At 39.1% G+C, this 27778-nt stretch overlaps 1 protein-coding gene across 5 annotated transcripts in view; it reads right to left on the reverse strand.

Annotated features, from left to right (window-relative positions):
- The window catches only part of PLS1 (plastin 1), a 105123-nt gene that overhangs the window by 71094 nt on the left and 6251 nt on the right, over positions 1 to 27778 (reverse strand). Inside the window, exon 1 of one of the 5 annotated variants that reach the window (XM_074405799.1) lies at positions 22324 to 22443. The exons of 1 other annotated variant lie outside the window; for it this stretch is intronic. Coding sequence is in view for 1 of the 4 variants with exons in the window: in XM_074405795.1 (XP_074261896.1) it covers positions 21913 to 21945 (33 nt within the window). In the remaining 3 variants the exon portion in view is untranslated. Of the gene's footprint in view, positions 1 to 7748; positions 10981 to 21912; positions 22278 to 22323; positions 22444 to 27778 lie in introns of those variants that run through there. 3 more of the 5 variants (XM_074405795.1, XM_074405797.1, XM_074405798.1) reach the window with 3 other exon arrangements.

Below are 27778 nucleotides of genomic sequence, written 5' to 3' on the forward strand. Positions count from 1 at the left end.
TGTATGTCATCTTTGGAATGTCATCTACTCCAATCCTTTGCCTACTTTTTAATTAGATTGTTTTTAGTTACTGAATTGTAGATCTTCTTTATATATTCTGGATATTATCCCCTTATCAGTCATATAATTTACTAATGTCATCTTCCACACCTAAAGTTGCCTTTTCACTCTGCTGATTGTGTCCTTTGATGTGCAAAAGTTTTTTAGTTTTATGAAGTCCCAGTTGTCTATTTGTGCTTTTCTTGCCTGTGCTTTTGATGCCATATCCAAGAAATCATTGCCAAATTCAGTGTCCTGAAGCTTTCGCCCAATGTTTTCTTCTAAGAGTTTTAGGTTTTACATCCAGGTTTTCAATCCATTTTGAGTTAATTTTTGCTTATGGCATAAAGTTCAACTTCATTCTTTTTTTTTCTTGAGACAGGTTCTCACTCTTATCCAGGCTAGAATACAGTGGCATGATCCTGCCACAATGCAACCTTGACCTCCCAGGCTCAAGTAATTCTCCCACCTCAGTCTCCTGAGTAGCTGGGACCATGGGTACACGCCATCACACCAGTTTTGTTTTTTAGATTTTTTTTTTTTTTTTTGAGACAGAGTCTCACTCTGTCACCCAGGCTGGAGTAAAGTGGCACAATCTCAGCTCACTGCAGCCTCTACCTCCCAGGTTCAAACAATTCTCCTGCCTCAGCCTCCCAAGTAGCTGGGATTACAGATGCCTGTCACCACACCTCACTAATTTTTGTATTTTTAGTAGAGACGGGGTTTCACCATGTTGCCCAGGCTGGTTTCCAACTCCTGACCTCAAGTGATCTGCCCACCTTGGCCTCCCAAAGTGCTGGGATTACAGGTGTGAGCCACTGAGCCAGATTTTTTACTTTTTTTTTTTTTTTTTTTTTTTTTTTTTTTAGAGAGACAGGGTTTCTCCATTTCTCCATGTTGCTAAGGCTGGTCTCAAATTACTCAGCTCAGGTGATCCACCTGCGTCAGCTTCCCAAAGTGCTGGTATTACAGGCATTAGCCACCAAACCCAGCCACAACTTCATTCTTTTGTACATGGATATCCAATTTTCCAACACCATTTGTTGAACAGACTGTCTCTGCCCCATCATTTGAGTCTTGAGACCCTTGTAAAAATCATTTGACCATCTATATATGTGTTTATTTACATGCTCTCTATTCTGTTCCATTGATCAACATGTATGTCTTTATGCCAGTACTATCCCATCTTCATATCAGACTGCTGCTTTGTAGTATATTTTGAAAGCAGGAAGTATATACTCTCTAACTTTATTTTTTTCAAGATTGCTTTGGATAATTCAAGGTCCCTTGGGATTTTATATTTCAGATTTTTTTTTTTTTTTTTTTTTTTTTGAGGCTGAGTCTCACTCTCTTGCTCAAGCTGGAGTGCAGTGGTACAATCTCAGCTTACTGCAACCTCTGCCTCCTGGGCTCAAGCAATCCTCCTGCTTCAGCCTCCTGAGCAACTGGGATTACACAGGCACCTGCCACCACACCTGGATAGTTTTTGTCTTTTTAAAAGAGATGGAGTTTCTCTATCAGACCAAGCTAGTCTCAAAGTCCTGGCCTCAAGTGATCTGCCTGCCTCAGCCTCCCAAATCCCTCCCAATGGGATTACAGGTGTGAGCCACCTTGCCAGGCCAAAATTTTAGAATATTTTTTTTTCTATTTCTATAGGTGGGGGGAACCCCTATAACCATTCTTGATTTTTATTATTAGATATAGTTAAATTACTTGGAAAGCGTTTGACCCTTAGGTCTTGCTTTTAAGCTTCATTAGGCAGGACCTGGCAGAATTGAGTTTAGGGCTCTCGTTCTCAACAGGAGATGACTATGCCCCCAGATAACATCTGGCAATGTCTGGAGACTTTATTTTTACTTTCAGAAGAGGAGGTGTCACTGGCATCTAGTGTTTAGGCCAGGGACATTGCTAAACATCCTGTAATACACAGAGATCCCCTTAAAGAATTATCAAGTCCAACATTCCTATAGTGCTGGGGTTGAGAAATCACACCGTCTATGGGCTAATTATTCTCCACTATTGAAGCAAGAGGCCTCTGAGTACCCAAAAACCTGTATATTACTACATTTTCCCCCCATATTGCTGGTGAGAACTGGCATTATTCCCCGTCTGTGTGAATGCTAAGCACTATTCCTTCTAATCCTTCCAAATAGTTATTTCCCAGATCTCCAGTTAGTTTCCTCATACACAAGTGTGCTAATCAGAATTCTGATGAATATGTGCCAGGCACTTTATATAAATGATTTCTAATCCTTAAAACAGCCCCCAAAAGTAACAGTCGTTATATCTATTTTTACTGATAAACTCAAGCTCACTAAGGTTAACTAAACTTGCCCAGTGCCACTCAGCTAGAAGGCACACATTCTTATACAAACAACTAGAGTCATCTTGAAACAAACTTGAAACAAGTATGTCAAAGTCCACATTTTCACTGTTTAGTATAAGGCTGGGTCCAGGAAGCTTCCCCTCTGGACCTGCCATAAGATAATTTAGTCATTCTGCTTACAGAGTTAGTCTGATTCTATACAACTTTCAAAATCTTAGAATATTTTACTTTAGTTAATGTCACTATTTAAAAAGCATTAATCGGGGGCTGACCCAGTATTTTTTGTTGGTATGTTTCAAAGTGATGGATTTTTTTTCATTAAGTCATAAAGTAGTATGAATGTCTCAGGACAAATTCACTAGAGATTTTATTCTCAGCTAATAACAATGACAAACGTTGTGAAAGAAAGAAATAAGTTTGAAAGTGATTCTTCCAGGTGGCCTAAAAACCAAAGGTTAAGGAAGACCACCATGATATTGTAAGTAACATGTGCCATTATCAAGGTAAATTATATCTCACATTTAAGTGTTTTCTAATTTATAAGGCACTTTCAGATGTACTATCACATCTGATGTTCACATCATCCCAGTGAGCTAAGGAACAGGACTGAAAGTAATATTACATATAATAGAATTATTATCTGTTTTCTATATAAAATGGGAATAAAATAATACTATTACACTACATAAATTTATACACATGCACATGTGCATGTACACATTCACTCTGCACACACATATACACACACACACAGTATTTTCAGTTCTGGGACCCATCCTTATTCCTATTTCAACATATAAGGAAACAGATTCAGAGAGATCAAGCTAATCAGCCTAGGTCACCCACTGGTAAGTGTCAAAGCTGGTAGTATTTTCAGTGTGTCCGAGTCCCAGTTCCATGTTCCTTTCAGTAAACAACCCTGACTCTTGAATGGCCAAAAGTAATAAAGTCGTGAAACAGGTTCTCAAGGGAACCAAGGTATCATCTTTCTACATGATATTCAAGAAAGAGATCTGAGCTTCTTTTATGTAGGCATTGAAATTAGATGCCCAGTATAGAGGTTTACAAAACAAGTTCTTCTGTACGTGGTTCTTCCTACTTTCTCAATTCCAACTGAACTCCAAATCCTCATTTTTTTCTAAAAATTAAAATATGATTGGCCTAGCATGGTGGCTTACACCTGTAATTCCAGCACTGGAGGCCAAGGCATGTGGATTGCTTGAGGCCAGGAATTCAAGACCAGCCTGGGCAACACAGGGAGACTCTGTTTTTATTTAAAAAAAAAAAAAAAAAAAAAAGGTCTTAAAAAAATTAACTGGACATGGTGATACATGCCTGTGGTCCCAGCTCCTCAGGAGGATCTCTTGAGCCTGGGAGGACAAGGCTGCAGTAAGCCCTGATAGCCACACTGCACTCTAGCCTGGGTGACAGAGCAAGACTCGCTCTGTCTCAAAAACAAAACACAAACAATAAACAGCTGTGCCTCATAAAAAGCAAACATGTACACATATAATCATAATTCAAGTCTACTGATTAATGTACAAGCAGAATTCTAGAAGAAAAAAACAGATAGCAGATACTTCAAACATGCGTCTGACACAAATTTTCCCGAGAGGGTGGGGTTTAAACTGGATGGGCCTTGAAGAGTAAGAAAGCTTATAAAGTTTCATTTTGGGTGTAACTATTTCCAAAATCTTGACTTAAAAAGCATACCTTAGTATGTCACTCCTATTTATGAACATTATTCCTTACAGAAGCTTCCAATCAGTGAGTGTGACTTAGAAGGATGAGTTAACAGGCATATATCAGTCCAAAAAAGTAGTTATAAAACCAAATGTGGTTAAAAAAAAAAAATCCCCTCCCCAAACACCTAAAAAGTCATCCCTGTTTTTACAGATGAGAAAACTGAGGTCACAGCGTTGTCTACTCAGAAGAAAAGAGTCACTAAGAACAATGATCCCCACCAGAGTGTAGGAAGTAAATATTAGAACTATGTATATATTTTTTAAAGTAAAAATAAGGAAACAAAACTAGCTTTACAAATATTTAAAGTGTATATTTTCAGTAGAATCCTAACTTGCTCCTTATGACATGATCCCATGACACAAACAGTTCAAAGGATATCCCAAGAGAGGAGTAGACATTCCACAAAGAGCCTGGACAATGACTGCCATTCCTTTTTCACTTCCAGAATTTGTGATGTTCTACAGTTTGTGAATGCCTGGTTGAGTAGATTAACAATAATCTGTTTTAAAGCTACTTGCTTATTTAGCAAGGGTAGCTTTAATATCAAAGCTTTAAAAATCTTTAAAAAAAAAACATCTGCAAAGAAATTGGGGACTACAAAAAATACGAATCATATAAGCATAAGAAAATAGTAGAACTTCACCAACTACATCAGAAAACAAAAGAGGAACAATGTGACCACATGTTAGGCAAAAAAAGTCAAAATTATCAAGATTATATAAAATATAACTTTATACTCACTCATTAATAATAAACAGTATCTTGTATATATATTGTACCATGAGATATTAATGATATGATAAAGTCTTTCCAATTAACAACTGTTTTTTTAAAATCATCTTATTTTATTTTTATTTTTCACTTCACGCCTGTCTGCCTTAGTTTCCTCATCTTAAATCCCACTTTATGATTGGCTGCAAGGATGAAGTGGTAATGTACAAAAAGCACCCAGCACAATGTTAGTGATACAGAGAGCACTCAAACAGCAACGGCAAGGGAGTTTGCTCTAGACTCCTCCCCACTCCACCCTCCCTAATGAAACAAATCCAAGTCTCACTGCTTATTAACATATTGTGTTTGCTAAGATGCTCTCTTCCTGATTTTCCATCAGCCTCACTCTTGTTGCTAAAACTATGCCCCATGCCTTATTTACTCCTGATCTGTCTGTGCTCTACTTGGGAAGAAGCAGCAGTCTCCTAGCAAAAGAGGAGTCCTCCATAATCTCTGTGAGCTGGCCTTATTCTTTTGAGTTTAGTTTTAGTGGCTCATGCCTGTAATCCCAGCCTGGGCAACATAGCAAGACACAGCATCCTGAGTAGCATGCATGCATGCATGAATTCATTCATTCATTCATTCATTCATTCATTTATTGAGACAGGGTCTTGTTCTGTTGTCCAGGCTGGCATGCAGTGGCACAATCATAGTTCATTGCAGCCTCAAACTCCTGGGCTCAATTAATCTTCCTGCCTCAGCCTCCCAAGTAGCTGGGACTACAGGCGTGTGCCACCACATCCAGCTGATTTTTGTACTTCTAGTAGAGACAGTTTTGCCATGTTGTCCAGGATGGTCTTGAACTCCTGAGTTCAAGCAATCCACCTGCCTCAGCCTCCCCAAGTGTTGGGATTACAGGAATGAGCCACCACATCCAGCAGCATTTATTTTCATATATACCCAAGCATACATAAAACCTACACATTAAGTAAAACATGTATAACACAAACATTTAGTATACAAAAATTAAAAATATAGACTTTGCAAGTAGTACATGCACAATATATTTTTACTGATGAGCTAAAAATTCTAGAAGCCTGTGACCACTGCTCCAACATCTTAAAAGGAGAAGCATTTTGACCTCCTACCTCATCTGAAGTAGGTATAGGGATAAGAACTCAGTGGCTTCTGACAACACCTTGTTTTTCCTGTAATACCGAGAACTGAGTTGGAAACATTTGGAAGAAAAGAGAAAGAGGGAACCCTAGAAACCTCAATTTTAATAGAAGAACATGGTCAGAAATGGTAGGTAAACTTTTATTATTCTTAAAGCAATTAAGGCCCATACACAGGGAGCTTTAGAGATTAAAATCAGCACTTAGAAGGAAAAATAGGCCGTCAGGCACTCAGTGGCACATTCAGGAGTTTAAGAGGTTTGTTTTGCAGTTTATCCCTAACCCCAAAGTACTGCTCCATTCTCTTTGGGCTCATATTTCCAGGGTACCAAGCAATAGTGCCTTTTACAGCACTGACTGTGAACTCATCCCAGAGGCAGACTTTTTTTAATGACTAGACAAGGCCACGCCATTAGTAACATTTGTAGCTATGCAAAGAAACATAATAAGGGTAATCAAATATCATGCTTTGGGTGGTAAACTGATCTAAACTGGGGAAACATAAAGGAATGTTATCCCCTTCCTCCACAAGAATACAATTGAGCAATTGGTTGATTCATTATAAAAGGACTGGTACAAAGGCATAGCCTTTGTTGGACTCCAGGTATAATACAGGAAAGGCAATTCTGGTTCCTAAGAAAGCCATGTGTTTTGTTTTCTTTTTTAACTATGTAAAATTTTCCCATGGCACTCACTTTCCATGGTTACTTGGTCATAATGTGTTCATTTCTCTAACAAGAGCCACAGAGTATTCTATAGTGCATACAAATAAATTTAAATGGTTGACTGCTTCACAAAGCTGAGCAAGTCTTAATTCTCTACTTAGGTTTAAGAGCCCAGGTCACTGCAAAAAGAAAACACACTTAACTTTGTAAAAGCTGGCCTCTTTTAAGAAAACTCGAGAGTCTTTAATTCTTTGGCACTGGGGCCTATGTAAATTGCCAGCAGTATCAGTATCCAAGTTCCCTCGACATGCATCATTCAAGATCTTCTCAGCTTTACACAGGGTGGGAACTGCTCATTTTCTGCTTTCCTAAGAAAAGAACTTAAGGTAAGGCTGCTACAGCTTCTAGGGCTGCATAGGGTAAAGATATATAATTTTTTGGCCAGCCTCAGAAACATTAAAAATGCTCACTAAAGGGCAACTTGCTCATTTATATACTATTTATAACAAAATTATCTTTCTGAAAGCTTTCAGGCCCTTCCCAAATTCAATGAAACAGCAAAAAGCTTTTAAGCAAAGTTGCTATCCCCAAGTACATTTTAATACTTGGAAATGCTGAAGAACAAATATAATGATAAAGAATTTATTTCAATTTAGGTATTTTCTTCAGACTTCAGATGCTTCAATAGAATCTTATCACATCCCTAGTACTGGAGATATCTTCTATTACCATATCTTATAATCTGTGAAATCTCTTTAGAAAAAAGTGGAGTTTTGCTTATCCACAATTAAACTATAGTCTGAAAGAGCTGTTTCCATCAGACTGACAGCATCAGGTTTCCAAGCAATTATACATACACACACATTCTAGATCGCACAGAAAGAGTACATTCAGTCATTTCAGCAATTTCCTAATAATTTATATCCATTTCTGAAAGGAAAATCAAAGCTCAACCAACAATTATGAGTCTAATGTTTTTATCCAACCCTGAATAAAGCAAAACAGTTCTTTCTTCTCTAACCAGTTGTACTTATGGAAGAAAGTTTTCAAACAGAAAAATGAAAAGAGAATTAAGAATTATATTACCTTCACACCAAGGTTTCTATTTGCATTGATTATGCAAAGCCATCGAGAGTCCCAAAGCAAGAATGCACTTAAAAAAGAAATACTATGAGGGCGTTTATCTCAATTTAACAGTTACATTAAAAAGCAGCACTGGAATCCGAGGCTGTCTTATTGCTATCAACAGAGGGAAATTTTTGTATACCTGCTTCGGCTGGTCTTATCATTTGAGATTTGTAAGTCCAGAAAAACAATTCAGAACACTTAAAATTCAGTCTTCCTAAGCTCTGTCTATCCTCCGCCCAAGTTAGTGTTTGACCAAAGAAAGGAAGCAATTCCACACTGAAGTGTTCTACCTACTATTACAGATTTTAATCTCAATGGAACTTACTCTCAGTAGAAAGGGCAACCTGTACAATGGGTGTGGTTTAGAAACAAAAAAAAAATCAAGAGACAAAAATGTGGATGTCATCATCATTTCTATTTGATTATGGTTGGGGAGCTTAAAATATATTGTGGTATTCACCTTACCCCTTAGATTTTACTCAAGCAGATTTTCTTCCTATGGAATGGGACTACCCTATGAGCTTCCATATTCTTTTTATAAATGTTCCTTTGCCACTCTAATTTAAAAATGGCAGTGTTGAGCTGGGCACAGCGGTATAGCTTATAATCCCAGCTACTTGGGAGGCTGAGGCAGGAGGATCACCTGAGCCCAGGAGTACAAGGCTGTAGTGTGCTATGTTAACTCCTGTGAATAGCCACTGCACTCCAGTCTGGGCAATATAGCGAGATCCTGTCTCTTAAAAAAGAAAAGAAAATGGCAATATTGTTTTCGTCATATGAAAAACCATGAAGAATTAAGTATACACTATAATTCCCAGAAAGAATTAGGAAACTGTAAAACTGAAAAAACAAAACACAACAAAAATCCCTAACATCTTATTGAATTTCAATTATATTCACTGGACTAATTTCAAGTAAATATCCAACATTACCTTTGAATAGTAACTCAAAATATTTTATAGAATTATACAGTGTTAAAACCAGAAGATACCCCAAGGACTATAGTCCAATACGACTATTTAAGTGTGGCAAGAACAACTGCACTTATAAAATCTATAATGCATTTTCACTGACTGGTTAATTATCTCAAGAGGAAGTCTCAAACATCTTTTATGATGGCTCCATAAAGGTAAAGAATACATGTTATAAAACTGCTTCATAAAGTGAAAGAAAAAGTTAAGGACTTTTATAAGCCAGTTTTTTTTTTCTTAAGTACATACAGTACTGTATAATCCCATTTACGGGAAATTCTAGAAAATACAAAACTAATCTATGGTGACAGCAGAACAAAGGTTATGTGGAACAGGGCGAACGGAGGCATGGAAAGCAAGAAACATGAGGAGACTTTGGGGGAAATAAAAGTGTTCTATGTCTTGATTGTGGTGATTTTGTGGATGTATACACCTGTCAAAACACAGGTAATCGTCCACTTTAAATGCGTACAGTCTACCATACCTAAATTATACTTCAATGAATGTTAAAAATACACATTCAAGGCCAGGCGTGGTGGCTCACACCCGTAATACCAACACTCTGGGAGGCTGAGGTGGGTGGATCAGAAGGTCAGGAAACCGAGACCATCCTGGCCAACATGGTGAAACCCCATCTCAAAAAAAAAAACACACACATTCATTTAAATATTTAAAGGACATCAGTGCTGAGGAAGGCTTATTCTTGCTCTTTATGACCACAAGCTAGTAGGATTAGGACCACTGGCAGAAATACCAAGAGACAAATCCTGCACAAACGTAAGGAAATATTCTGTCCAGATTACACCTGGAACAGTTAGGTTCTATACCTGGAACACTGGACCTGTGCGTACAAAAGCTGAAAGTCAATTTTGGAGGTGCACAGGCTGTTGTCTTTGGGGATTTCCACATGGAAAGTTGGATGCGGTGACATTAAAGTTTTTTGCATTGAAAATTCCATTATTTCAAAGAGACCTCTTTTGGATGGCTGTGGTCCTGCTGCTGTTGCATAGCGTTCTGCTAACCCCTTGACTAAAACATGTATTTGCTCTGTCTGAATTCCCCCAGGACTTCACTTCACAGAAAAAATCAATTATCTGCCCTATGTGCCCTTTTAAAAAATGGATCCTATGTAGTTATATTCTGATTGTTGAAAAGCAATTTCAGAATTAAAAGTATTTGGAAAATAAAAAAAAGTATTGCTCTCAAGCACACCATTCAGAAATAACCAAGACCAAAATGTTATAAATTTTCAATCTTTCTTCTATGCACATGTGTATGAATATACAATTTTCCAAACAAAATTGGTATTTACTATATACTGTCTTACTTAATATTATTTAAAGTTTTCAGTTTTTGAAAGCACGCCTTTCATGCTTCATAACAGTCCATGTTACGACTATACCATGATTTATTTAAGTATTCATCTTGCTAACTAAGGTGGTTTCCTGTTTTACTCTCAGAAATAATGCTTCAGCAAACATCCTTGAACACAGAGGGTAGATGGGGAATGAGGGACATTATAGCTCTGAATCCAATTGCTCTAAGAGTTTACCCATTCCATTCTGTTACAAGCAATTTCAATTTTCACTCTCTTGGAAAGTGTCACAGTAGACAGTTAAAATGTACAGTATGGGGACTGCCACTTTTGCTGATAATATATTCTTTTTCAATATCTACTATGAGCCTAAACCAAAAGTCCAGAAAAAAATATATTGGAATTTTTAAAATTTGATCTCAATTAAAACTATGCAGAAAATGATACAGCCTATAAATATTTGAGCCATAAGAATTTTGAACCATCACGAGTACTCAATAAATACTGGTAAATAACAAGCTGAGCCAAAGTTGTATCTGTAACTCAAACTATTTGATAAAGCAAGAACACTTAGAAAAGAATTTACCATTCCATGTTTAAATACACCTTCAGGACAAGAGTCACATTTTTAAAAAATCTCTGTAAACGTACATGTTTGGTTAGAGATTTGTTTCTAAGATTGTCATAATGTCTATGAGAATATCTTTCTGCATCTTAAAAAGTCTACTTCTCGGCCAGGTGCGGTGACTCATTCCTGTAATCCCAGCACTCTGGGAGGCCAAGGCAGGCTGATCATGAGGTCAGGCGATCGAGACTATCCTGGCTAATATGGTGAAACCCTGTTTCTACTAAAAATACAAGAAAGTTAGCTGGGCATGGTGGCGTGTGCCTGTAGTCCCAGCTACTTGGGAAGCTGAGGCAGGAGAATCACTTGAACCTGGGAGGCGGAGGTTGCAGTGAACCAAAATCATGCCACTGCACTCCAGCCTGGGTGACAGAGAGAGACTGTCTCAAAAAAAAAAAAAAAGTCTACTTCTCAGGCTTGGCACTGTGGCTCACACCTATAATCCCAGCACTTTGGGAGGCCAAGGTGGGCAGATCACCTGAGATCAGGAGTTTGAGACCAGCCTGACCAAGATGGCGAAATCCTGTCTCTACTACAAGTACAAAAAAATTAGCTGGGCATGGTGGTGGGCACCTCTAATCCCAGCCACTTGGGAGGCTGAGGCAGAAGAATTGCTTGAACCTGGGAGGCAGAGGTTGCAGTGAGCCAAGATCGTGCCATTGTACTCCAGCCTGGGTGACAGAGCAAGACTCTGCTTCACAAAAAAGAAAAAAGAAAAGAAAAAAGTCTACTTCTCAAACTTTTTAAGTATCAGGGCGGTGATTAATCCTGTGAATGGCAGCAACTGGAAAGTGGCCCGAGAGTTTCTGGGGACCCAGGAGTAATTCTGGTTTCTTGATAGAGTGCTGATTATGAGGTAGCTGTTTGTAAAAATTCATCAAGCTGTACACATATTTTTATGTTTTTCTGCATATATACTATACATCACACTAAAAAAGTCCACACCCTTACCCCATTATACCTCTGGGTAATCTGACAGATTATGAATTAACATATTTAGTAAAAGATGATTTGGAAACTACCTCACCTCTAAAAATACCAGTTTTACTTGCTTATATGAGACATTCTTAGCAATGTTCTTTAGTTTAGAACATTCTAAGGAAACAATACATAAACACATCTTGCAGACTTTTAGTATAAAGATAATATAACCAATTACTTAAATTCAGTACTTCAAATCATGAAGTAGTTACTAAGCACTTAACTAAATCCAAGATGCCACAGGGGCTTCTTTAATGCTGTACATATTTATGGAGTAAGATATCACAGAGAAGAACTCAAAAACAGCCTTCGGAAATCTGGCAGCTGACATGGATTCTTTTTAACATTTTACTTCAGTTATTGGGAAAAATGAGTAAATGCCATACTTTCAGCATCTTGGAAAATGTTTCCTAGAATAAGTAGGTGTCAAAACTTGTCATCAATGTGTATCATTATAGATAAATGGGTACAGAAGGGCAAACCAAGCAGCTGGAAGTGCATGAATAAAGGTGCAGAAGCAGGGGAGCATATGGCAAGCAATGAGTCACTGAAAGCAAATATTCTGGCTGAATGGGTGTGCCTATTTCATATCAGACTTTTTTTCTGAATCCAAGCTACCAGAGAAGCTGGCACAATATGAATCGCCTTCCTTTCCTACTCACAGAGATAAATGTTGTGGCAGCTCTGCTTGGCTACACAAAAGCCCTAAGACATCCTTTTCAAAACTATTGTTTTGGAATCTGGCCCTGAAATGTTTTAGAAAGATATCCAGTTAAGTCACATTTTCTCATGTACATCAGCATGAATGCTTGGAGCCCTGCTGGTAGTGATAACCACCGCTATCTTATTTGTCAACAAAGGCAGACAGTGCATCTGTCACAGGCAGGATAATACCCAATCCCTCAAGATGCCTGCATCCTAATCCCCAGAACTTGTGAATATGGTATCTTACACAGCAAAATGGATTCTGCAGATGTTCGTTAAGGGTATGGATGGGCCTTGGGATGAGGCAGATTGTCTTGGATTATTTGGGCAGGCCCAATCTAATCACATAAGTCTTTAAAAGCAGAGAAGCAGGCCGGGAGCGGTGGCTCAAGCCTGTAATCCCAGCACTTTGGGAGGCCGAGGCGGGTGGATCACAAGGTCAAATGATCGAGACCATCCTGGTCAACATGGTGAAACCCCGTCTCCACTAAAAATACAAAAAATTAGCTGGGCATGGTAGCGCGTGCCTATAATCCCAGCTACTCAGGAGGCTGAGGCAAGAGAATTGCCTGAACCCAGGAGGCAGAGGTTGCGGTGAGCCGAGATCACGCCATTGCACTCCAGCCTGGGTAACAAGAGCGAAACTCTGTCCCAAAAAAAAAAAAAGAGAAGCTTTCTCTGCTGACTCAGAGAGATAAAATAGAAGGAGGAAGAGGAAAGATTCAAAGTATGAGAGGAGCTTGACCTACTGTCGCTGTCTTTGAAGATGAAGGAAAGGAACCATGAGCGAAGGAATGCAGGTGGCCTCTAGAAGCTGAGAATGGCCTTCCCTTTATATACAGGAAGAAAATGGAGATCTCAGGCCTACCACCAAAAGGAACAGAATTCTGTCAGCATTCCAAATGAGCCATGAAAAAGATTATCCCCCAGAGCCTCCGGAAAGGAACACAGTCCTGCTATGTTGACTTTAGTCTGATGAGACCTGTGCAAAACTTCTGACCTACAGAACTGTAAGATAATAAATTTGTATTATTTAAGTTGCTGAACATGTGGTAGTTCGGTATGGGAGCAATACAAAGCCAATATAGGCTTGGATAGTTTTATTCCATATGGGATGTTCTTATCACATTGGCCTTAGATTGCCCACAAGAGAGACAAGCTATCATTTGGCAGATGCAGCAGGGTTGGGGGTGTGGGGCAGGCAGAATTTGTTTCGGGGGAGAGATGAATGTTGATTTTACAGTTCTCCTTAAATAAATTTTCCTTCTAATAGTATAGACATATTAGATGTTAGTCAAATATTTAGTGTAGCAGCTTAAAAAGAAAAACACTACAAAAATAAAAATACTCTAGATTCTGCCAATAATGATGAGCAGGGATATCTTTGTCTTAACCCTTCCTGATACACTGGGGCCCAGAGATTACTGAAACAGACATGAAATGATACCTAGCAATTAGATGCAGTAGCTATTTTTTGGTTTTTTGTTTTTGCCTTTGTGTGTGTGTGTGTATGTGTGTGTGTGTGTGTGTGTGTGTGTGTGTGTATGTGTGTGTTTTGTTTGCTTGTTTTTGAGAGTCTCTCTCTGCTGCCCAGACTAGAGAGCAGTGGCATGATCTCAGCTCACTGCAATCTCTTCCTCCTCCATGGGGTAAAGACCCAGAGGCAACTGTTCAGTGGGTTTGCCTGGGATGTGGTGAGTAGACATTAAGCTTCTGGGAAGGAAATTAGGAAGGTCATTTGGCCACAGGCCCAGGCTGCAATCCTGGTCCAGCTCCACCAGGAATAAAGTTGACATCTCAAATTCCATTTGAGAGACCCGTATCTATTTCTCAGTTGATTCAAAGAATAAAGGAAAGAAGAGTCTGAATTGTCAGGCCCCTCAAGTAAGAGCATCCATCATGATCATGACTGTGGGATGATCAGAAATATAACTAGGAATTCCAAAGTCTGTGACCTCACTCTGGAAGCAGAGTGACCCTGTCTTGTCTCAGCCATAATGCTGAAGCCAGATGGCATCCTCTGTATACAGTGAATAATGTTCTTGCTCCTATGGAACATGCTTTTGCCACCAAAGTAAGGTAAATGAAGAGAAGACATAGGGTCTTCAGGAAATTCAGCCTACATTACTTCTCTGGGTCAATCATCAGCAGTTGTCCAGATCACGCTGGCTGCCTCAACAGCTTCCTTCCCATTCACAACTAAGCCAAGCCCTGGGGCTATTCTTCAGTGCCTTGGGCACCTCTTAACCACCTGCACTCTACCCTCCTTTTCCATCCTTGGGTCTGGCAACTCTGTTTCTGTGCTGTGTTCTGCCCACCCTACCCAGATCCTACAGATGGGTGCTTCTGTCTCAATTTTCAAATGACACCCTGCCTTCAAACCCCGTAGTTCAGCCAGGCTTGCCTCACCTCTGCCCAGCCCCACCCCCTGCCACAGTTCTTGAAATCCCCAACAGCATTCAACACTTCCAGTCACTCTTTCTCCAGGAAGGAAATCTAGAGAGCAAAAGATTTTCCAAAGAGCAGCAGAATTAAAACACACCCTCCTCCACAAAACAGAAAACGAAAGCAGCAGGTGGAACCCACGCCGGGTCTCACTCTCTGTAGCCGCCATACTCCTGGGGCACCCATCACAGGCTCTTGTAAATCCTCCTTCACCAAACTAAGAGCGTCTCCTGGCTGCCAAAGGGATAAAATGGCACCCATGGGCCAAACACTGCCTGGACACATGTCCTCTGTGGCTCAATGAGTGTTGGATTTTTTAAAATTTTGGAGCAAATATATAAAAATTAGAAGATTAGCATAAAATTCAGATTTCTGTTTTTTCATTTAAAATCAGAATATCTGGCAATACTGTGCCCACATGCCTACATGGTAACACTGGGCTGAGCCAGGGATGCTGTACCCTTTAGATAATGTGTGAACCTTCAAGTCTGGCACAGGCCTTGTGATTCCCTGTCATCCCCGTTCTCTCACTGCCTTCTTCCCCAGAACATACCTGAATGACCACCTGCTTCTACACACATTTCCACCCTTGGTAGTTAAGTGTAAGCTCTACTGCCTGCTGTTGCTAATTTCCTGAGCTATCCCTGAGCTGTAATTACAGGGTATGGTGCTATTGAGAGAAAGAACATATGTATTCTTTTTCCTCCTCAGCTGGTGGTTGCTTCCATTCTCAGTCATGAAACTGTATTTGTACAGATCATGAACAAATGGCAAATCCCAAAGTGGCCTGACTCACAGAGGGTGAGGAGAGAGATGGTAAAAGGACTCAAAATAAAAAGACAATCCTTTTTGTAACATTTCTAGTTCCTTAAAAGATCCATACTAATGACAGAAAAGATAGTCATATCCTGTATTGTCACAGGACAGAAATTCCATGATCAGAACTTACCAGTGATAAGTTTACGGTGTACTTAATTTTTTATTAAACATAAAGCAAATAAAAGTATGTTATGCTTGGTAAGACCCTGTCACCTGCTAGTCCTCTTCATTTAGCCATAAGCTATATTGTAATAGCTTAGAGTAGAATTTTTTTCTAACAGGAAACAATCACAATGCAATAAAAGTGTACAAAGATCTTTTCTTGAGTCATCTGTTATTTGCATGTACAATGAACTGGTTGAAGATACTACTATGTTGTCCTATGACCTTAGTGTCACACACCCTAGACTGGCACAAGTGTGGGTACCTTCTGAATTCCTGGTCTTTGCCCATAAGATTAGATTAGTGAGTTACTGTCAAGGTAAATGATACTTGCTTTCAAAATCCTTCCTTCTCTTTCATACCACTTTCCTTCTAAGACCAGAACTTATTTTTGCTTCTTCTTTTCTTTTTTTCTTTTGAGACAGAATCTCACTCTGTCACCCAGGCTGAGTGCAATGGCATGATTTTGGCTCACTGAAACCTCCGCCTCCCAGGTTTAAGCAATTCGCCTGCCTCAGTTGGAGTACATGTTACCATGTAGCTGGGATTACAGGCTTGAGCCACCACACCTGACTAATTTTTGTATTTTTTGGTAGAGACGGGGTTCCACCACATTGGCCAGGCTAGTCTCAAACTCCTGGCCTCAAGTGATCTGCCAGCCTTGGCATCCCAAAGTGCTGGAATTATGGGCATGAGCCACTGTGCCCAGCCCCAAGACCAGAACTTAAGTGGGAAAATAAACTGTATCTGATCTTAATTCTCTTTTTTCTCACACTTCCTAGGATGAGGACAGATTCTTTAGTCCTTTTATCCTGGTTCAACATAAAACAGGCTCAAAATTGACCAGGCATGGTGGCTCACATCTGTACTCCCAACACTTTGGGAAGCTGAGGAGGGTGGATCACCTGATTCAGGAGTTAAAGACCAGCCTGGCCAACATGGGTGAAACCCCGTCTCTACTAAAAGTACAAAAATTAGCTGGATATGGTGGCACATGCCTGTAATTCCAGTTACTCAGGAGGCTGAGGCAGGAGAATCGCTTGAACCCAGGAGGCACTGGTTGCAGTGAGCCAAGATGGTGTCACTGCAATCCAGCTTGGGGGACAGAGTGAGATTCTGTCTCAAATAATAATAATAATAATAATAAGATAAAAAATAAAACAGGCTCAAACTTAAATGAGGGATTTTTTTTTCTTTTTTTGAGACAAGGTCTTGTTGTATTGACCAGGCTAGACTCTAACTCCTGGGATCCAACTGATCCTCCCACCTCAGCCTCCTAAATAGCTAGGATCACAGGCGTACAACATCACACCTGGTTGGTGAGAGAAATTTTAAATAGTCCACTAGAAATCTTTCAGTTAAATTTATTTGAGCTCTAATCTTTTCTACTGATACAACTAAAGCAACAATGAAGGTAGGACTAAGGCTATATCTACAGTGGAATGAGCCACTAGGATGATGAACCATGATCCCTTTGGAATATGATTTGTAGGTCACAGAGCACCTTCACATAATATATCTCATACAACAGAGTATTTTGTAAACCTTACATACAAATACAACGTATCTGTATTATGGTTTTTGCACTGAACACAATACATCATTATACTGTAAATCCAGCCCTGCCCCAATTCTCAGTGTTAATTCAGTTAGTTCAGAAAAGGGAAAGGTCTCAGCATGCTGTTTATCCAGAGTTAGAACTGGAGTTGATTATCTTTTCTCATGGACAAAAACAAGTTAAAATTAACCAGTGAGAGCTATTAAAACACTTAATTGCAGAATTCCTCTTTCAATGATATACTTGTTTCTTAGGAAAAATAATTTTTTAATTTTTTACTCACCACTTCTATTTTCTTACATGGTAATAAGAAAATGGTCCATTGACTTTTACACATATATTTCAGTACCTAGGGTGGCATAATATGCCATTGAGAGCTCTGGCTTTAGAGTTAGAATTCTTGAGAATGAATATAGACTCTGCTTCTTCCTAACTATATCACCTTAAACAAGTTATTTAACCTTTCTGAGTCTTGGTTTCATAGCTAAAAAGTTAAGAGGATAATAATACCAACTTCACACAGTTTCAGGGAGGCTTAATTAAAACAAAGGGCTTAGAAAAAGGCCTAATATATATAATAGTAAATGTCCAATACATATTAGCTATTATTTTCAATATTGGTCATTTATGATTATCATAAAAGCAGTGGTCTTCAAAAGCAATATGTATGGGCACTTAGGTATATAGTATGTACATAGTATACTATATATAATACTATATACATACTATTTTAAAAAAATTTTGGGGAGACAAGGTCTTGCTTTGTTGCCAAGGTTGGAGTACAGTGGTACAATCATGGCTCACTGCAGCCTCAAACTCCCAGGTTCGAGTGACCTTCCTTTCTCAGCCTCCTGAGTAGCTAGGACTACAGGCATGTGCCACAATATCTGGCTAATTTTTAAACTTTTTGTAGAGACAGGGTCTTACTATGTTGCTCAGGCTGGTCTTGAATTCTTAGCCTCAGATGATCCTCCCACCTCAGCCTCTCAAAGCGTTGAGATTGTAGACATGAGCTACCATGCTTGACCAATTTAAGTAATTATTAAGGCAGTTCAGTATTTCTTTGTGAGAATAAAATAACACAGAGCTCTTTCTAGACCAGGGGGTGGACAAACTCAGCCTGAAGGCCAAATCTGGTCCACTGCCTGCTTGCATATAACCTGTGAACTAAGAAGAGTTTTTACATTCTTAAACAGCTAAAAATCAAAAGAATAATAGTTTGTGGCATGGGAAACTTATAAGAAATTAACATTTGAGTGCCCACAAATTAAATTTATTGGAAGACAGCTATGTTTATTCATGAACATATTTTCTATGGCACCCTTCGTGGTACAAGGACAGAGTTAGGTAGCAGAGACAGAGACCATATGAAACACAAAGCCTAAAATACTTATTACATGGCAGAAAAAGTTTGCCAGTTTCTGGTCTAGACTGTTAGCTCTGTGATGGTAGAGACAGATGAGGCCTAGCTCAGTGCCTGAGCCCATTAATGAATGAATATGGAACCCACATGAAAAGCCTGAGATGGGACTCCTCATATGCGATAAAGATGGTTGTTCTCAAACAACAGAGAGCCTTTTTGAAAACTGGGTAAGAGAAGACTGCCCCAGTCTGTGCAGTCCAGCGAAGGTCTTTGCCATCCTATGATTCTAATGGTGGAATCTGAGGCCACACTGAAGAGAGTAGGGAAAGGGGACATCAAAAGGACAAACTAACAAAAGAATTCTGCATTCATCAAAAACATCCTATTAAGACAATATTAGAATCACAAAAACACCAGAGAATTCACTTGGGAAAAAATCATATTAAAAAAATCCTATGGGCTTAGTTTACCTCAAGCCTATTTTTAGATACGGCTGCTTAAAAGGTTTACAAAGTCTTAAGCTGCTATATATAAGTGTGATCCGAATCACAGTAAATGTTAGATCTTACTGTACTCTGTGTTAGTTAGACAATATCCAGAGTGTCACGATCAACCTACAGAGCCTTATTTTTAAGGTAATTTAGTGACATTCTGGTTTCTAGAGGTGAGCTATCTGTATGGTGATAGGTCTAATCTAGGCACCATTTAAACAAGGCAAGTTGATAGAACTGGAGAATATGTGCCATAGAGATGAAATTGTAGTGCCCAATATAAATGAACATAATTAATATAAAACACTTAAGAGTGCATGGCACATAGGATATACTCAATATAATACAAGCTTTGTGGGAGGCCATGGCAGATGGATCAACCGAGGTCAGGAGTTTGAGACCAGACTGGCCAACATGGTGAAACCCCGTCTCTACTAAAAATACAAAATTTAACTGGGTATGGTGGTGCACATCTGTAATCCCAGCTACTCAGGAGGCTGAGGCAGGAGAATCCTTGAACCCAACAGGGGGAGACTGCAGTGAGACAAGATGGCACCAGTGCACTCCAGCCTGGGTGACGGAACAAGATTCCAACTCAAAATAAATAAATACATACATATATAGATATAAGCTTTGATCATTAGTACCATCAGCTGAAGTACTATAATGTAAAAGAAGCTAACCTTACTGTTATATCCTTAGAAGGTATAATCATATCCACAGTTGGAAATCAGGTTGCTAAATCAGCCATACATAAATTATTACAAATGTTATGAGTTTATGGCAAAGTTCACATAAAATTTTTTATCAGGTGATATTTATATCACTGATATTCAGTCCACTATTCTATGTCTACTAAAGAGACTTGGCAAACGATTTAACTACTTCTGTTGCCCTGAAACAAGGGGTGCAAAAAACATTTATTGTTCACTGAATATCCATGTGCTTCCTCTCACTTCCAGGCCCTTTCTGTTAAGCAGGGTGATGAGATTAGTTCTAGCCAATAGGCTGTGAGTCAAAGTGATTTCTGTCACTCCAGGCCAAAGCATTTCAGAGCTAGTATGTGATCATCCAGTTTCCCTTCCTCTGGTGGGACCACTTGAAAGCCGCATGTTAAGAAAGCAAAGTCACAAAAATCACAGCAGCCTGGATTTCTGAGTCATTGCATATAGGTCAGCTGCCCTGCAGAACAGCCAATACACACTGACATTTACATGTGCAAGATAGCAATGGAGATTTCAGGATTAATTTGTTACTGTAGCACAGACTACTCTATCCTGACCAATACAGAGAGTCTGATGTTTTGATAATATAGAAAGAAACTTTGTATCAATCTGTGATTCATCATCTTGGGGAGTTGACAAAAATTAGCTGAATAAGCAGGGAAATATTCCAAACCTTCCTGAGACAGCTATCTGTGCAACTTTATTATTTCTATTTCACTTCAAGTTCATTCACAGATTATTACTACATCTACTCCAATTCAAAGATAAATATTTCAAATCAAATCCTCTCTGCTACTCACAGTATTACAAAAACTTGGGAGGTGACTAAGACATACATTGAGCAATATGACCACTGGCAAATATACTCAGCTAATGTTTTTCTCCCACATAGCTCCCTGCCTGCTTTATGACCCTTGGGCTTCATTTTCAGAAGACTTGTGGCAGGAATTAGTGCCCCAGGCAAAGCTGGCTTAGTTTTCCTTTGTTAGCAGTCAACAGGCACGCAGTTAATTGGACTGGCCAATTTCAGTTGGGCCCTAAACACAGAGAGATGCTATCTCCTTTGGCTGGCAGTAAAAATATCCAGTAAGGTAAGGACTCAAGCCTGTGTCCTTTGATACATTCCTGGTTTAAAACTACTGGAAATTCTGGACTCTAGCAGGAAGCAGGGTATATAGGCTTCCATAGCCCTTAGTTCAAATTTTAGCTCTTCTATTGACAAGCTATGTGAGTCTCAGGCCTAATGACACTGTCTCTCTGAGCCTCAGTGCCTACCCTCTTCACAAAGCATTTTGAGAATTACTGGAATTGATGTTGGTGGAAGTATTCAATATATATTAGATACTTGCTGCCATAATGCAATGGAATTCTAAAAGTTAATCTGAATTTCTATTAACTTGATGTTTTATTAAAAGCAAAACAACATTCTCTGCTACATTTAAGGCAGTGAAAAATGTATCTTTAGCTTTACCCTTAGGTTAGATGCTGTCTCTTAAGAGTAATGAAAATAAACTTCACTACCTAATTTGATAATCTTTCAATGTGATCAAACTCTTATTAGGAAAACATATCTTGAATTAAATTTCTGCTCATCTTCCAGAGGCAACTGAATTTTTTAAATTCCTAAGAATTTCCCAGCCAAGCACAGTAGATGGCTCATGCCTACAATCCCAGCACTTTGGGAGGTCAAAGTGGGAAAACTGCCTGAGCCCAGGAGTTTGAGACCAGGCTGGGCAACATGGCAGACCCTGTCTCTAAAAATAAATAAAATAAAATAAGATAAATTTTTAAAATAAAAATAAAATAATTTCCCCAACCACATTCTGCTGATTTCCAATTCTGATCATGTATTTTTATACTCCAAGTAAGTTTCTCTGATACTAAAAATCAATGTCACCACAGGCTAACCATAAAAAAAAAATTTTCAGACAAATTCCAACATCGGAGCATTCTACAATGTACCTGACTGCTGTTCCTCAAAAGTCTCAAGGTCATCAAGAAACAAGGAAAGTCTGAGAAACTGTCACAGCCAAGAGGAGCCTATGGAGGCACAGCAACTAAATGTCATGTGGTATCCTAGATGTGATCCTAGAACAGAAAAGGGATTTTAGCTAAAGACAGAGGAAATATGAATGGACTTTAGTGAATAATATAAAGAGATAGGTTCATTAATTATAACAAATATGTCATATTAATTAATGTAAAATGTTAATAATAAGGCCAGGCACGGTGGCTTATGCCTGTAATCCCAACACTTTGGGAAGCTGAGGCAGGCGGATCACAAGGTCAAGAGATCAAGACCATCCTGGCCAACATCGTGAAATCCTGTCTCTACTAAAAATACAAAAATTAGCTGGGTGTTGTAGAGCACACCTGTAGTCCCAGCTACTTGAGAGGCTGAAACAGGAGAATCACTTGAAGCCGGGAGGCAGAGACTGTAGTGAGCCAAGATCATGCTACTTCACTCAGCCTGGCGACAGAATGAGACTCCATCTTTAAAAAAAAAAAAAAAAAAAAAAAAGATGTTAATAATAGAGTAACAGTATGTCACTGTGGAGGTATATAGGAACACTGTTTCATCTGCTTCATTTCTTCGTAAATCTGAAACAGTTCTAAAAGATAAAGTCTATTAGTTTTTTTAAGTCACCACAATGTGATACCACTTCACATGTATTAAAATGGCCATAATTTAAAAGACAGATAATAAAGTGCTGGTGAAGCTGTGGAGAAACAGGAACTTCCATCCATTGCTGGTAGGAATGCAAAATGGTGTCGCTGCTCCAGAAAACAGTTCGGCAGTTTCTCAAAATGTTAAGTGTAGATTTACTATATGACCCAGCAATTCCATTTCTGGGTATATGCCCAAGAGAAATAAAAATAAATGTCCCTAAAAAAACAGTTCACAAATGTTCACAGCATTAATATTCATAATAGCCCCAAAGAGGAAACAACTCCAATGTCTATAAACTGAAGGATGAATACATAAAATGTGGTATGTCCACATAACAGCATATTATGCACAGCCATAAAAAGAAGTCTTGATATGTGCTACAACATGAATGAACCTTGACAACATTGTACTAAGTAAAATAAGCCTGACACAAAAGGCCACATATTATATTATTCCATTTATTTGAAATTTCAAGAATAGGCAAATCTACAGACAGAAAGTAGATTTGGCATTGCCTAGGGTAAGGGCAGTTAGGGAGGAGACAGGAGAAAATGAGGGAAGTGCTAATGAATACACGACAATGAAAATATTGTAAAATTGACTATACACTTCAAATGGGCAAATTGTATGCTATTATATTTTAATGAAACTGTTATTTTAAAAACAATGTCATGTGTATCAAGAATACTGATGAAACTTTATTTAATCCTATTCAAAGTGAAGATTTTGACAATATGTGGTTGATATGAAACCTTTAATTTCTCTGAGAAGTCCTGCTGCTTGCTTTAGTAATACCCTTAGGGCCTCAGGGCATGATATAGTTAAAAAAAAAAAACACAACACCAAAACTGTGCATAAGGAAGTTCTAAATGAACGTTAGTATTTTTTCTAGATTAAATGAGCAACGTGTACATCACAAGGTCTTCCTTAAGTGTGTCTGAGATGTGAAACAGTACGTAGAATATTCCCACTGATATTTAATAATACATTAACGTGCAAAAATGGGTGCCCTATTGTACAGCGCTTCGGGATTCAGTCATTTCCTCTGAATTACTAGAAAATTACAATGTTTTCAGTTCTCCCATTATTTATTGTCCTACTGGTATGAGAAATGTTTATAGTAACCTTGCAGAAATACTTCAATTAAGGCTTAGTCTCCCACAGAACAATATATATTACATAGGGAGAATATAACTTTGTAAAATATTTAGAAAGTTTAATCTTTTTATACTACACATTCCAGAGGTACATCAGCAGGAAACATAAGTTTAAAAAAAACTTTAGGCCGGGCGCGGTGGCTCAAGCCTGTAATCCCAGCACTTTGGGAGGCCGAGACGGGTGGATCACGAGGTCGAGAGATCGAGACCATCCTGGTCAACAAGGTGAAACCCCGTCTCTACTAAAAATACAAAAAATTAGCTGGGCATGGTGGTGCGTGCCTGTAATCCCAGCTACTCAGGAGGCTGAGGCAGGAGAATTGCCTGAACCCAGGAGGCGGAGGTTGCGGTGAGCCGAGATCGCGCCATTGCACTCCAGCCTGGGTAACAAGAGCGAAACTCCGTCTCAAAAAAAAAAAAAAAAAAAAAAACTTTATTCAAGATAAAAAGAGATGGATATTTTCCCATGTTAATCAACTCTTATTTCAAGAACTTGTTTCACTGTTAACATTAGATAAACTATGATGCTCCATAGTTGAGGGTTAGCCATAAAATACATTTAGACTTTTATAAAAATTGCATCTAAATTCAGAGAAATTATTTCATCTGGTCAGTAACAGAAGAAAATATCAATTGGCTGGGAAGAGCACTACTTTTGGAGCTAGACTTAAGTCCCATGAGGATATGGACTCTGTATCTGCCTTGGTCATCATTGTAATCTCAATGCTAAACACTGACATTGGGCTGGGCGTGGTGGCTCACACCTGTAATCCCAACACTTTCGGAGGCCAAGGCAGATGGATGGATCACGAGGTCAGGAGATCGAGACCATCCTGGCTAACACAGTGAAACACTGCCTCTACTAAAAATACAAAAAATTAGCCGGGCGTGGTGGCATATGCCTATGATTCCAGCTACCCCAGAATCCAAGGGAGAAGAATTGCTTGAACCTGGAAGGTGGAAGTTGCAGTGAGCCAAGATCATGCCACTGCACTCCAGCCTGGCGACAGAGCAAGACTCTGTCTCAAAAAAATAAATAAACCCTGACATTTTTTCAAATGTTGAAATTATAAGACTCAGTTATGAGTTCAATCTCTACCACTTCCTAATCAGGCAACCTCAAGCAGGCAAGTAATCTCAATGCCTTGGCTACTTGTCAGTGAAAGGAAGCAAAATCAGAAAGCTTTTTAAAATACCAATAAATGTCTTACTTCTTTATCCTGTAGCTGATTAGTTACTTTCACATTCACCATCTTGTTTAATCATCAAACCTGCAGCTTAAGAGGTCTCCCTTCTCATGGGGTTAGAAACAGAATCAGACTTTGACTTGTCATCCATGGTTCTGATCATAGGCCAACTGGTTTCAGGTATCTAAACTTTAAATTGCCCTAAGGCTCATTTTAATTGACCATTAAATGTTCAGAGATTTTCAGATTACCTTTTCCACTGATAATCTTGAATTTCATTTGACTGTTTCAGGATAAGAAAGGGATCAAGCAAATTGCTACTATTGTTGTTTTCCCCAAATTAACTCACTTCCACGACAACTTCTGATAAAAAACATCACTGGGTTTTTGTGAGCTGTGTGTCACAGCTGGCACCTCACTGACCTAAAACTGCAATAACTGGGTCACTCTGAGAAACATTTCCTTGACCAAAAGGATGTCCCAATGATCCTAAACCTGGGGAGAGTGGAAGGAAAAGGGAGACTTCACCAGGAAATAATTCTGAGAGCTCTCCAGGAAAAGAGAGCAGAAGTCTTTGAGAAGTTTTGGTTTATTCACAAAGGTTATAAATACTAATGATATCAAACTTGAGATTCTATTATATACTAATTTTATATTGTTCTACCAAATTATTGATAAGGGTCATAAAACCCTAAGCAGACACTCATTTGTCAAACCTCAAAATCTTATTAAGTATATGTTTATTTTTTTATATTCATTTATTTATTTATTTTCTCACTCTGTTGCCCAGGCTGGAGTTCAGTGGCATGATCCTGTCTGACCACAACCTCTGCCTCCCAGGTTCAAGCAATTCCCCTGCCTCAACCTTCCCAAGTAGCTGGGATTACAGGCATGTGCCACCACACCCAGCTAATTTTGTATTTTCAGTAGAGATGGAGTTTCTCCATGTTGGTCAGGCTGGTCTTAAACTCCCAACCGCAGGTGATCCACCTGCTGTGGCCTCCCAAAGTGCTGGGATTACAGGTGTGAGCCACCAAGAAGCCAATATGGCCAGAAAAGATGGCACTTAAGACGGCAACGTGAAATGAGACAAAAAGTGCAATTGTGCCACTGATCAGTCACCATAAATAAGTTGGTTCTGAATCTGCTTTTCTTTTATTTCAACAATTTAATCTAGACTGTGAGCACCAGCCAAGGGAATAACATGTCGATGAAGCCAGTACTTTCTACCTACAAGTTGAAGCATGCAAATGCTACAAGGCATTCAAATGGCTTGATCAATATCAGTTTTTAGGCCACACAGATGATCATACATCCACTTTGGATTTTAGAATTTGTGATCCAGGAGTATAGACTTACTCTTTTATTCATGGAGTAAATAAAAGAGGGGGAAAGGTTTAGATAAGTAGCCCTTGGTCCAAGGTATAATTAACACGACTGATCCTTCCACACACATTTACCAGTGTCTTAAACTCAAATCCAAATTCTATTACGGTAGCATTGCTAAAATCTCTTATTTCTGAGTTCTCAAAAAAAAATGAAGGAGTTTTGGTCATTTTTTTAAATAAGAACATATTTATTGGAACTGGATCAATACACAATTTAATGTATTGTGTTCTGATTTCTGTTAATATTTTGGGTCAGGCCGGGCACGGTGGCTCAAGCCTGTAATCCCAGCACTTTGGGAGGCCGAGGTGGGTGGATCACGAGGTCAAGAGATCGAGACCATCCTGGTAACATGGTGAAACCCCATCTCTACTAAAAATACAAAAAATTAGCTGGGCATGGTGGTGCGTGCCTGTAATCCCAGCTACTCAGGAGGCTGAGGCAGGAGAATTGCCTGAACCCAGGAGGCAGAGGTTGCGGTGAGCTGAGATTGCACCATTGTACTCCAGCCTGGGTAACAAGAGCGAAACTCCGTCTCAAAAAAAAAAAAAAATTTTTGGGTCAAAGATACCCCAAAACCTTTTCCTTTTTATCATGAAGAAGCCCTCCAGACACCCTCTACCTTACTAATGTGTCCTTCCAATTCACCATCAAGAAAACATAGTTTCATATGTTTTCTTTGTGGTCAGCTTGGATCTTTTGAAGGAGGCATGTCTGTTTGGAGTGAGTTATTAACCAGATATTCTCACAGGTGTTTTTTGTGTTTTGTTTTGAGGCAGGGTCTCACTTTGTCACACAGGCTAAAGTGCAGTAGCATTATCTCAGCTCACTGCAGCCTCAACCTCCTGGGCTCAAACGATCCCCCCACCTCAGCCTAAGTAGCTGGGACTACAGGCACACGCCACCATACTCAACTAAGTTTTTTTGTAGAGGTAAGGTTTTGTCATGTTGCCCACGCTGGTCTCGAACTCTTAAGCTCAAGCGATCTGCCTGCCTCAGCCTCCTAAAGTTCTGGGATTACAGGCTTGAGTCACTATGCCCAGCCAGTCTCATAGTTTTATAGCTATGAATTGCTCACAAAAGTCAATCATAAAATTTAGTTTCTCATAAAGTCTAAAGTCTCATCACCACTGGACTTTAGGAACAAAGCTATATCTGACTCTGCTAGGAAATACGTTCTGATGAAACAAGTGTTTTAAGTAAGAAAAAAAACCTCTCTCTATCATCTAACTCCTTGCCCTTTTCTGTGCCTACAATATTACAATATTAAAAAGCAATGTGCCTTTACAGAAGCCATGCCACATGTGTCTTACCAAAAACGGCACATAGGCACTTTCAGACGCAGTGCTGAAAAGAAATCAGATGATCAAAGTTGAACAGCCCCACATCTTATGTGACCTGACATGTCAGCAAAATCAAATTTTGAT

Source organism: Saimiri boliviensis, chromosome 9, assembly GCF_048565385.1.
Source record: "Saimiri boliviensis isolate mSaiBol1 chromosome 9, mSaiBol1.pri, whole genome shotgun sequence".
Taxonomy (NCBI): Eukaryota; Metazoa; Chordata; class Mammalia; order Primates; family Cebidae; genus Saimiri; species Saimiri boliviensis.